Source organism: Lineus longissimus, chromosome 16 (assembly GCF_910592395.1).
Source record: "Lineus longissimus chromosome 16, tnLinLong1.2, whole genome shotgun sequence".
Taxonomy (NCBI): Eukaryota; Metazoa; Nemertea; class Pilidiophora; order Heteronemertea; family Lineidae; genus Lineus; species Lineus longissimus.
This window is the reverse complement of record NC_088323.1, coordinates 15,684,313-15,696,771: the sequence shown is the minus strand read 5'-3', so window position 1 is coordinate 15,696,771 and position 12,459 is coordinate 15,684,313. Positions and strand designations below refer to the sequence as shown.

Sequence of the window (12,459 nt, the reverse complement as noted above, 5' to 3'; positions counted from 1 at the left end):
AACCCTGTTCCTCCAGTGTTAGTCTTGGGGGTAACTGATACGAGACAACTGATTTGGCATTACCTGGTATGGGCAACTCGTCTCGCGAGGGTGCAGATCGTGTGTCCCTTGTACTTCGAAGGATGTGACATACGACAGAGTGTCCAATGCAACTCCGCGCGAGAAAAAGACGCTAATACATTCCTAGGACATTTAAACTGCTGGGGGCATCCCTACAGAACAACGAATAGGAATAGGGATGGGTGAAAACTCGATCTGTCTTCGATTTTTGGAACAACGCTGATAATCTGTAAGTACTAGGACCCTTCAACAGAATCTAAAAGCCGATCGGCGCATCTCGAAAACCTAAAAAAATGGCCTCCACTCTTTGATCAAAATCACCTATTCATATAAAATATTTGCTATTTTCCTTTTTACCATCTCACTAGATTCCTCTAAAGTATAACATAGCGCAATTTGATTGAAAAATATTTTAAAACAAACAAATGTCAAGCCACCAAAGTTAGAGGGCCCCCATCAACATTTTCATCAGCAAATTCATCAACAGTTTACACTTTCCCCGATAGCAGACGATTTTTAAATACATGATGTCCCACACCCGCACTTCAGTGGCGCCGGTGTGAATAAATCTACTTGTATGAATGGTCAATGGCTCATGACGTCATGAAATAATTGCGTCACGAGGAAGGAAACAATGGGAATCACGTCCGACGTTGTAACTGGGAAGAGGCTAGAGAAGCAGGTCCAGGACAGATTGCCGCGAAAATTTATAAATAGTTTGGGAAGCTGGCTTGACATCCTGACAAATCCGGCCATCGATCACTCGATATGTGGCCTCGATATGTTTACTCCCTCAATCAGAAAGATGCGTAAGGAGTAGTCCCTGTTTGCAAGAGGATGCTGCAAGAGGATGTTATAAGTTTCCCGAACTATTTATAAATTTTCGCGGCAATCTGTCCTGGAGCTGCTTCTCTAGTCTCTTCCTTGTAACTGTGGGTGCGGTGCGTCGTGAATGCAGGATCGGCCAACGCGCAGCCCATATGGAATGCGACAAACTGTACCGGAACCAGAATTGTCATGGGTCTGCACAAATTTTTTCAGATTCGATGGACATTATGGATATAATATGAATTTTATTTACACTTTATACATACGTAACCATTACACTCACTACGTTGTGCGAGTGATCACTGTCGACACTTCCATTGCAGAAGAGGCAAGCATTCATCATACAATGAAATTGAAAAGATGCTGCAAGGGGAGGAGCATGTGCCTGGCTTTGTCGTGAGGATAGGATTTTAAGATTCCTGAACAAGTTAAAATATATTGGAAAAATCTCGTGTAAAGGAATGCAAAAAACTTTCTTACGTCGGCAACAACAGTAAATGCGTAGTTTCTTGTTAGCCACCTATCGAGTAGTGCCCTAGGTTTCAGAAACTCCTGAATAGGGAGTTCTTCATCCAGTAGGTGGTCCTCCAACAAGGACATGATGTACTGGATGAAGAACTCCCTATTCATGGTGTCTCAAAGACAGTAGGCTGTCCTCCGACAAGGACATGATGTACTGGATGAAGAACTCCCTATTCAGGGTGTCTCAAAGACAGTAGGTTGTCCTCCGACAAGGACATGATGTCAGGATGAAGGGCTCCCTATTCAGGGTGCCTCAAAGACAGTAGGTTGTCCTCAAACAAGGACATGATGTACTGGATGAAGAACTCCCTCTTCAGGGTGTCTCAAAAACAGTAGTTTGTCCTCAAACAAGGACATGATGTACTGGATGAAGAACTCCCTCTTCAGAGTGTCTCAAAAGACAGCAGGTTGTCCTCCGACAAGGACATGATGTACTGGATGAAGCACTCCCTATTCAGGGTGTCTCAAAGGCAGTAGGCTGTCCTCCAACAAGGACATGATGTACTGGATGAAGAACTCCCTATTCATGGTGTCTCAAAGACAGTAGGTTGTCCTCCGACAAGGACATGATGTCAGGATAAAGGGCTCCCTATTCAGGGTGCCTCAAAGACAGTAGGATGTCCTCCAACAAGGACATGATGTACTGGATGAAGAACTCCCTATTCAGGGTGTCTCAAAGACAGTAGGTTGTCCTCCGACAAGGACATGATGTCAGGATGAAGGGCTCCCTTTCTTACGTCGGCAACAACAGTAAATGCGTAGTTTCTTGTTAGCCACCTATCGAGTAGTGCCCTAGGTTTCAGAAACTCCTGAATAGGGAGTTCTTCATCCAGTAGGTGGTCCTCCAACAAGGACATGATGTACTGGATGAAGAACTCCCTATTCATGGTGTCTCAAAGACAGTAGGTTGTCCTCCGACAAGGACATGATGTCAGGATGAAGGGCTCCCTATTCAGGGTGCCTCAAAGACAGTAGGATGTCCTCCAACAAGGACATGATGTACTGGATGAAGAACTCCCTATTCAGGGTGTCTCAAAAACAGTAGTTTGTCCTCAAACAAGGACATGATGTACTGGATGAAGAACTCCCTATTCAGGGTGTCTCAAAGACAGTAGGATGTCCTCCAACAAGGACATGATGTACTGGATGAAGAACTCCCTCTTCAGGGTGTCTCAAAAACAGTAGTTTGTCCTCAAACAAGGACATGATGTACTGGATGAAGAACTCCCTCTTCAGGGTGTCTCAAAAGACAGCAGGTTGTCCTCCGACAAGGACATGATGTACTGGATGAAGAACTCCCTATTCAGGGTGTCTCAAAAGACAGTAGGTTGTCCTCCAACAAGGACATGACGTACTGGATGAAGAACTCCCTATTCAGGGTGTCTCAAAGACAGTAGGTGGTCCTCCGACAAGGACATGATGTACTGGATGAAGAACTCCCTATTCAGGGTGTCTCAAAGACAGTAGGTTGTCCTCCAACAAGGACATGATGTATTGGATTAAGAACTCCCTATTCAGGGTGTCTCAAAGACAGTAGGTTGTCCAACAAGGACATGATGTACTGGATGAAGAACTCCCTATTCAGGGTGTCTCAAAAGACAATAGGTTGTTTTCTATCCAGGATAGAATGAACTTGATAATGGCTCCCATGGTCTACTTGATACATGGTATATTTTATTCAAATTTTCCAACATGAAAAAGCACACTAAGTGTTACAAAATCATTTTTTATCATAATATACAAAACATGAAATTTAAAAAAAACAGTCAATAAGAGGCAGTACATGGAGAAAACTTTATGAATCTATGAAGAACAATCTTTAAACTGGTGACACTTGAGACCTGGCCATGAGTGAATGGGTATGACCCAATAGGGGGGTCACCTGTAACTATAGTACTAATGCATTGCATTACAGGCACTACGTGGAACACCCCTATCTGGAAAATGGTTTGTCTCGTCTGGAGTTAACCCTTTAAGCTCAGCGCACTTGGATGTATGGGGTGAGGCCAGATTAATACTGCCTCTCATTAACTGCTGGTAGAATGTATAGAAATGCCATGGCAAACTACCTTTGACAGCATCAGGTGATCCCCAAGCACATCTGTTTTCGTCTCCACAATCAGGAACAAACTGGATAGTACGACATATGTACACTGTAGATCTGCAGTCAAAGAATTGAGGAGAGCCTCGAATAAATACAAAGAAAATCTGGACGGATTTGAATTGTGTCAAACACTGTGAACCGGGAAATTTTTGCGTTGCTAAAATTTGGCAAATTTGCTGATTTCAACTCGGGGCTGGACTATTGTGCTTGGTGCCGAAATTTAATGTATCAGTAGAAATGTTCGCACTTGTAAGGTTCGTGTTAAAGGGGGACTATAGGCAGGAGCAGGGGAGTTCAATTAGCCATCTTTAGGTGACTAATATGTACAGTGAGGACACAGTCATGTTAGATTTAGCAGTCAATGTAATTGATTGTACAAGCGTGAATAGTTTTGACATTCAGTGAGATGGGAGAGGCCCCTATTGGCGACTTTGTGTAACTTTATCTCACCTACCTAGCAGCTGCCTATAGTGTCCCTTTAATGGGACATACATGTACATGTAAACCTCGAAAATAAATGCTCGTAAAAATGTCACGGTTCACAGTAACTTCATAGACAACATCATTCCTAATTGCTATTTTGCGAGTCCTAATCTAGAGTCTCGGATCCCCTGCAAGGAACGAGCGGTATCGGGTGGGAGGTCCTCACGAAGATCGGTCAAGATTCTGTCTTTTCGACTGTGCTCCTTAATGGCCGCCTGGATGCGTTTCTGTGATCGCTTCATCAGACCATCCATTGTAGTCGAGAAAAAATCTGGAAAGGAAGAGAAAAAGCGCGGTGATTTTTGGGTCACCAGGATGTACCCAGGACTTGGGAGGTAGTATCACATTGTTCTTCTTCTTCTTCTTCAGCGTTCGCTCTGCACTTGGAGGGGTCATTCTCCTAGGAGTAATCCTCCTCCAAGGCGGGATGAGCGTATCCTGCGTGCCACTACGGTTAGGCGCCAATTGGGTTTATTGGCCTAGTGGTCCGACTTTGGTGAGAGAGATAGAGTCCACGCAAGCTACTCATGTTTCTCACTTGGTGGGGTCTTAGCTTGCCCTGGCATAGACACCAGGTACAAGGAACCTCGGTTTTGAGTCTCATTCAAAGGACTGTGAAGAGCCAGGAATTTTAGTTCCTTGAAAGCCACGCCGGTTCATCCAGACATACGATCCTGGGTCCTCCCCGGGATCGAACCAGGGCCCTATTGCGTGGTAGCCAGCAGTGTTAACCACTAGGCTCTGGGTTCTCCCCGGGATAGAACCCGGGCCCTATTGCGTGGTGGCCAGCAGTGTAAACCACTAGGCTCTGGGTTCTCCCCGGGATCGAACCCGGGCCCCATTGCGTGGTGGCCGGCAGTGTAAACCACTAGGCTCTGGGTTCTCCCCGGGATCGAACCCGGGCCCTATTGCGTGGTGGCCAGCAGTGTAAACCACTAGGCTCTGGGTTCTCCCCGGGATCGAACCCGGGCCCTATTGCGTGGTGGCCGGCAGTGTAAACCACTAGGCTCTGGGTTCTCCCGGGATCGAACCAGGGCCCTATTGCGTGGTGGCCAGCAGTGTAAACCACTAGGCTCTGGGTTCTCCCGGGATCGAACCCGGGCCCTATTGCGTGGTGGCCAGCAGTGTAAACCACTAGGCTCTGGGTTCTCCCCGGGATCGAACCCGGGCCCTATTGCGTGGTGGCCGGCAGTGTAAACCACTAGGCTCTGGGTTCTCCCGGGATCGAACCAGGGCCCTATTGCGTGGTGGCCAGCAGTGTAAACCACTAGGCTCTGGGTTCTCCCGGGATCGAACCCGGGCCCTATTGCGTGGTGGCCAGCAGTGTAAACCACTAGGCTCTGGGTTCTCCCCGGGATCGAACCCGGGCCCTATTGCGTGGTGGCCGGCAGTGTAAACCACTAGGCTCTGGGTTCTCCCCGGGATCGAACCCGGGCCCTATTGCGTGGTGGCCGGCAGTGTAAACCACTAGGCTCTGGGTTCTCCCGGGATCGAACCAGGGCCCTATTGCGTGGTGGCCAGCAGTGTAAACCACTAGGCTCTGGGTTCTCCCGGGATCGAACCCGGGCCCTATTGCGTGGTGGCCAGCAGTGTAAACCACTAGGCTCTGGGTTCTCCCCGGGATCGAACCCGGGCCCTATTGCGTGGTGGCCGGCAGTGTAAACCACTAGGCTCTGGGTTCTCCCGGGATCGAACCAGGGCCCTATTGCGTGGTGGCCAGCAGTGTAAACCACTAGGCTCTGGGTTCTCCCGGGATCGAACCCGGGCCCTATTGCGTGGTGGCCAGCAGTGTAAACCACTAGGCTCTGGGTTCTCCCCGGGATCGAACCCGGGCCCTATTGCGTGGTGGCCGGCAGTGTAAACCACTAGGCTCTGGGTTCTCCCCGGGATCGAACCCGGGCCCTATTGCGTGGTGGCCAGCAGTGTAAACCACTAGGCTCTGGGTTCTCCCCGGGATCGCACCCGGGCCCTATTGCGTGGTGGCCAGCAGTGTAAACCACTAGGCTCTGGGTTCTCCCCGGGATCGCACCCGGGCCCTATTGCGTGGTGGCCAGCAGTGTAAACCACTAGGCTCTGGGTTCTCCCCGGGATCGCACCCGGGCCCTATTGCGTGGTGGCCAGCAGTGTAAACCACTAGGCTATGAGGCTCCTGTATCACATTGTGACAAGTGCCATTTTGAAGAGAATCAAATTCTGCAGACAAAAAGTGACATTTTTTTTCAAAAGCTAAGTCCCTTTAGAATCTAGAAGCCTTCAAAAAATGTAGACCGGTACAGAGTTTAGCTTTGGACTGGGAGGTCGTAATGGATTGCAACAAGTGCCTTTTTGAAGAGAATAAAATTCCGCAAACAAAAGTGACCTTTTTTTCAAAAGATGTTGCTCAGTTTCGGAGCCAAACGACTTCAAAATGTAACATCCAAAACATCTCGGGCACCAAGGTGTTAAAGGGGTACACCGTTGGCTGGGGAAAATAGAAGTTATACACAATGCTGTAGTACATTAATCACACATGCAAATTTGTTAAAAGTTGCTGAAACACTTTAAAGTGTAGAGCCAGGAGGAAGGGGATCTTGAGCTGTAACTTTCCCTCAGCCAACATCAGTTTTTTTCAAACTTCTTTATCACTATCATAAGTCGTAGTTCCACCTATCATAAAACCCCGTGTTTTTTCAAGACCCGTGTCTTCACCGTGTGTCAAAAAACCCGCGGCGCACTTACACCTATCAGTGGTGTTAGATAATGGTTAATAGCCCCGGCGACAGGTGCGCTGTAGGTAGGGAGCTCTCCTGTGTTTCTTTCCCGTTGGAGGGGAATTTCGCGGGAATACCGAGGCAACTACACCGCGCCATCTGTCGCCGGATCTTAGAAATTGCAATTGCCGTGTCTATTCAGATTCCACCTAGCTAAGCGCAAAAGACACGGGGATTTGATAGGTGGAAGTACGACTATAGCTACTATGTCGATGACGGAAATGTTTGTCTCTGTACGACTTTCCCTGCTCTAAGAGGAGGTTTTTGTAAAACTTCTCTTTTGGAATTACTCGGTTCAAATCAAGTAAACCTGCCCTCACTCTGTGTCCGAGTTTCTCCTTCTTCCTCCTCCGATGACCCGCTCTCCTCCTCATCTTCCTCCGAATCAGACACGACAAACCCAGCCTCCATTTTTTCCACCTTCGTCACATCTTCGCCATCCAGCTGCTGCAGTTTGGGTAAATCTTGAATTATACGACCTCTGGAAGACAGGTGAAAAATGAAGAACTGTAAACGAGGAAATACTCGCAGACATTTTTTTGCGGTTTTGTGAAATTGCAGCTTTTTTGTACCTCAGACAACCATGTAACAGTAATTCAATTTTCAAAATATTCGATTTTCACGGCCTTACATTTTCGTTAAGTATCTGTAAATGTGGAAATTGAGTGACTTTTATGCCATATTTAGGATTTATTGTGTGTTATATTTCAGTGGATTTAATTGTGTTCCATTTCAGTGTAAGAGTTGTTAGTTTAATGTTATCTAATATATAATTAGCTGTGGCTGATTGGCAGGGTTTCTGCCAGAGGGTAAAATGGGCAAAGTTACATATCCAAAATAAATCCTAGGGTAAAGATAAGTACCAAAAAAAATCAGTTCGAAATTTTTTTGGTGAATTTAGTGTTGAATATACATGTTACAGGACTACAGAATAAATGCAGCTGCGGTCAGAGAGACTGATTCAAGTCAGTGAGTCACATGAAGCCGTCCAGATATTATCAAGTGCATGTACCCGACTCAAAGCCAGTCACAACCCCTTGGTCTCTGGCGTCTGGTGACAGGCTTCGCCAGTCACTTTTAGTCCGTACCCAAAATATTTTTTCTCGTGGAAACCCCGATTGGTCTGTGTTTACCTATCTAAATAAATCAGACAGGCATGGAGAACCAATGTGTTCAGATGTGTCTGTTTGCTAGGGATTGCCAGAAGCCGGGGATATCAAAGTAAATGTAAAAATAAAGGGAATGCAAATACTTTCATAGCAGGGCAGGGCGTTGGAAGATGATAACAACAAAGGTCCGCGTTGGCGGAGACTGGTCTCCTTGGCAGGAGACCAGTCAAAGAGCAGGAAAAGCTCTGACATAAACATGTCCACCAATGTCCTCAATCTACTCACATGCAGTCTCTGTCCTAGCTAGGGGGGGGGGGTTTGAGAGGTGAAAACATCAAAGGCAGTTGATGGGGTGACTGGTCTCCTTGGCCTTGGCAGGCAACCAGCCTAATAAGGAAAGCTCCGATATAAAACCCACCGACTGAGGTCGCTGTTCTCCTACTCACCGATAGTCCGCTTTATTCGTACATGGATTACCACCCAGGTTCAAAATGATGACAGTTTGGGGGATTTCATCTGAAAAACACATCGAATAAGTCAGGATTGTAACTGCAGTGAAGGTGGAGCAGTCCTTCATACACAGTGATACAGTGAATGTGTTGGGTTAGTGCATACAGACTGGTTCCATCAGGACTGCAACTGCAGTGAAGGTGGAGCAGTCCTTCATACAGTGATACAGTGAATGTGTTGGGTTAGTGCATACAGACTGGTTCCATCAGGATTGTAACTGCAGTGAAGGTGGAGCAGTCCTTCATACACAGTGATACAGTGAATGTGTTGGGTTAGTGCATACAGACTGGTTCCACTCCCGGCTGCTGGGGATCAGTTATGAGAGCCTCAACACCAGGACGTCTGATTTTCCATGACATCCTCAGGCCAGGGAACTGGCCTTAGTTGTCCCTTTAAAGTGAATTTCCTAAGACAAATATAATGCCCATACCAGGCCTCAGTCGGTATCAGAGCATCGTCAAGTCATACGCAAGTTACTGAATGGAACCCTATTGTCCACATGTTCATCAGGCCGAGTCTAGCTTACTGATCTGTGCTGTACTCATAAACAGAAGAGAGTGAGTTTCTGAATGGAACCCTATTGCTGGCCCTATTGTCCACATGTTCAGCAGGCTGAGTCTAGCTTACTGATCTGTGCTGTACTCATAAACAGAAGAGCGAGTTTCTGAATGGAACCCTATTGCAGGCCCTATTGTCCACATGTTCATCAGGCTGAGTCTAGCTTACTGATCTGTGCTGTACTCATAAACAGAAGAGAGTGAGTTACTGAATGGAACCCTATTGCAGGCCCTATTGTCCACATGTTCAGCAGGCCTTATCTATCTAACTGGTCTGTGGCAGACTAATGAATAGGAAATGAGACGGTTCAATTTCACCGCCCGAGAAAATGAAAGAAGTAGGCTGAATCATTGGTGTGCGAAATCGCATTTAATAAGTAAGAAATCATTGTATTTGATGACGTACCTATATCAAAGCTATTGATAAGATTCTCAGACAAGTCAAGAAACTTGAGTTTTCTCAGAGGAAGGAGATTTTCAATTCGTTCAATCCTGTTATTTGACAAAGTGAGGAAGCTGACGTTGGAAAGGTACTCCAGATTTTCTATCACTTCAATTCGATTCTGAAAAATAAATTTTGAAAATCAAGGGCAGAAAATCAGCATAGACACCAGGCACCTAAGCGTAACCAATTGGTAGCCACTGCAGACCTGGGTAGAGCTAGGTAAGGAATGTAAGGCAAAGGATCACACCTCCCTAGAGTGACAAGAGTCACACGCCGACAGTTTGCTAGTAGGCATCCAACCAGGGGAAAATGTCCGCTGGTCAGAGACCGGAGGTACCTACCCCTGGCACCTCTTGAACCCTTTTGCTGTGGCAGCTATTTTTCGGCCAGCGCAGCCACGTGCTGAAAATCGATACCAATAAATAACAGTGGAGCTAACTTTTAGCTGAACGGTCATCCATGAATACAATCCTGGGATTCCCCAAGGATCGAATCCGCCCTTTTGCGTGGTAGCCAGTGATGTTAACCACTAGGCTAAGAGGCTCCTGTACCAAAATTAAGCCGATGAATTGCTTTGAATCAAGAACTTACATGTTGCAGATACACGTTCGTGACTGAGCCTCCTAACAGCTCAAGATGGTCAATATTCTGGATGCTTTCACGGTCGAGGCGCAGATGTGTGATCTTGTTCAACTCATCCAAACTGGAAGGAAAAAGAAAGAAATGGAAAGATGCAGTTTGTAGCCTCCTTCTTTAACGGACATCCTGAACCTCATGGACTATAATGTACCCCCTCTAACTGTAACCTGGGTATATCTTTAAATCTTAAGTTCAGGCTTTGAAATTAAGAATTATTAGGGTACCCATTTTGGCCTTGGGTACTGGAAAGTACGAGAGAAGATCTCGAGGGCACGAAGGCCATTTTGGCGGGGAGGCCACTGACTGCCATGGCAGTGGTGGCAGTTGTAAATCTCAAGCTCCAATCTTGATAAGATGCAAAACCTTGGTGGTCAAGATGCCCTTTAGTTCGACACCAATCTTGTCCTCACAGATAGATTTATTTTGGAATGTCTGTCTGCCTGGACCACCTCTGTTTTAAAATAACTCCACAACTATAGATTCATGCACTAGATTGGGAACAACGTTTACATGACGTAGTGTTGGCCGTCGTCACGTCACCATGCATTTTACATTACTGTAACGTGACGAGACGCGACGTCTTCGTAAACGTTGGTCCCAATCAAGTGCATGGATCTATAGATGGAACAAACTCATTCTTAAATGGGCAGTGTGTCTGCATGAGCCATGAGACTGCTCTGTTTAGAGTGTTTACTGTGCGGGTACCAGCCCAAGTACAGTTAACAGCAGATGTTGAATTCCCAACGAGTCTTTCTTTCGATTCAAACAGCGTTGCGCACTATTTTATGCTCTTTTTGACCGAAACTGCTCCCTGTCCCTCAAAAAGTACTGTCTTCAAATCCAGGTAGAAGCACTATTTTTGATATAGCATCCCGCGAAGTTACTATTTATAGCTCACAAGGTCATTTGCATAAGATATTGATGACGTTTTAGTCACGTGACAGTCGGACATCGACACTTATTTCTACGCATTTGAGCTTATTTCAAAGTCAATTATCTTTGACCCTGCATTGTTTTTAGCATGAATGATACCATAGAGTCAGAGAGAGAAATATTCAGAACAATTATGTAGTATTTCCAACACTCGGACATGTGCCAGATTGAATCTAACTGCCCTAGTTAGAAAGCCTGAATCCATTACGAAACCGCATGTTTGTCCGACATTGCCTGTAATTCAGCGATGGGGAAATAGAGGGCAGCAGCTGCAGTGACGTCATCTTCGCGGAATGCTATTGGTTTCAACATGAGAGGAGGGATGCGATTATTCCCCCTGACAAATATGGATCTGTAGGACTACGAGAGATACAACAATGTAAGTACAATGGCTACTCACATCTCCTCCTGCGAGTAGCTGGACGTGATTTCTTTCTTCAGATGCCGCCTCGCTATCATGTGCAGAGATATCCTCTCACTCTTTGTCGTTTCAGTGTCTGGAAAACAGATATTAATTTCTATTTTCTCATAAATAAACACATAGCAACATTTCCTTCTCGAAGCGCGCAGCGGTTCCCAATCCAGGTATATGGCTGGTGACACTGTACTAGTGGTTCGACGGTAGTCTCTTTGACAAATCCGGTCTTGACGGCTGCTTCCTTCGTATATTTTCAAGTAGGCCTATAGTAAAGACCAAAGTTTTTTAAAGGGACAATATAGGCCGAGATAGGCAGGCAAGATTAAGTTACACAAAGTCACCAATAGGGGTCTCCCACATCTCACAGTACGCCCGAATGATTCATGCTGGTACAAGGAATATATTTAGTGCATAAGGGAATTCTGACATGACCCAGGGCCCTCAAGGAGCATCCCCCCATAGGCCTAGTCACCTAAAGATGGCCAAATTATCCCCTCTGCTCCTGCCTATTCAATTGATAGTTCCCCTTTAAAGTGTCGTATTGGCTAAGATTCATTGGCATTGCTACCTCATCATTCAATGATTCATGTCATCCCTAATGAAAAGGGCGGGAGTCAAGCAATTGGTCGGAATGTTTCAGCTGTCCGACAATAGACACATCTTGTGGCAATCCGGATTTCGAAATGCACACAAAATACTGTTTACAGGGGCAAAATACTGTTTACTGTCAAATTTAATTCATAATGGTAGTCTCTATTTATCATTTAGTGTGTTTGAAATAAATACCATTATAAACTTCAGGTTCTGAAGAGTGTTCGGCATCCTCTGAAATCATAATAATTCACCAGTGATATTTCTCAGGTTTCTGAAAACTGAATTTAATACCAGGCGAAGTAAGGTCTCATTAGGGAGTTTTTCCCAAATTTACGCGATGATGACGTGCCCCATTAACAGGACGTAACATCGATTTTAAAATGCGTTTCCAAAGTGAATGCATGAGGACAACCCATTTGTGTCGTATATCACTGGAAACGCCCGATTCCCCTGATTCTGCAGGATGTAAAATCGGGCATTTTATTTCTTTAAATAAATCATAAGCGT

General features: G+C 45.8%; 1 protein-coding gene across 1 annotated transcript; it reads right to left on the bottom strand.

Moving 5' to 3' along the window:
• Positions 1 to 3,067: 3,067 nt before the first annotated feature.
• LOC135500273 (leucine-rich repeat-containing protein 46-like) lies at positions 3,068 to 12,298 on the bottom strand. Its single transcript, XM_064791619.1, has 7 exons — positions 12,145 to 12,298; positions 11,341 to 11,437; positions 9,960 to 10,071; positions 9,330 to 9,486; positions 8,303 to 8,372; positions 7,068 to 7,228; positions 3,068 to 4,268 (listed from the first exon to the last, which is right to left on the bottom strand). Exons 1-7 carry the CDS (start codon positions 12,191 to 12,193, stop codon positions 4,090 to 4,092), a joined length of 825 nt encoding a protein of 274 aa, XP_064647689.1. The 5' UTR covers positions 12,194 to 12,298; the 3' UTR covers positions 3,068 to 4,089.
• Between the last annotated feature and the right edge of the window lie 161 nt (positions 12,299 to 12,459).

Excerpts from the sequence above, each read along its gene's own strand:
- LOC135500273 (XM_064791619.1), bottom strand. The coding sequence starts at position 12,193 with ATGATTTCAGAGGATGCCGAACACTCTTCAGAACCTGAAGTTTATAAT. Across the intron at positions 8,373-9,329 it reads TATCAATAGCTTTGATATAG|ATGAAATCCCCCAAACTGTC; the intron begins GTACGTCATCAA and ends TGTGTTTTTCAG. Across the intron at positions 7,229-8,302 it reads ACGAATAAAGCGGACTATCG|AGGTCGTATAATTCAAGATT; the intron begins GTGAGTAGGAGA and ends CCTGTCTTCCAG.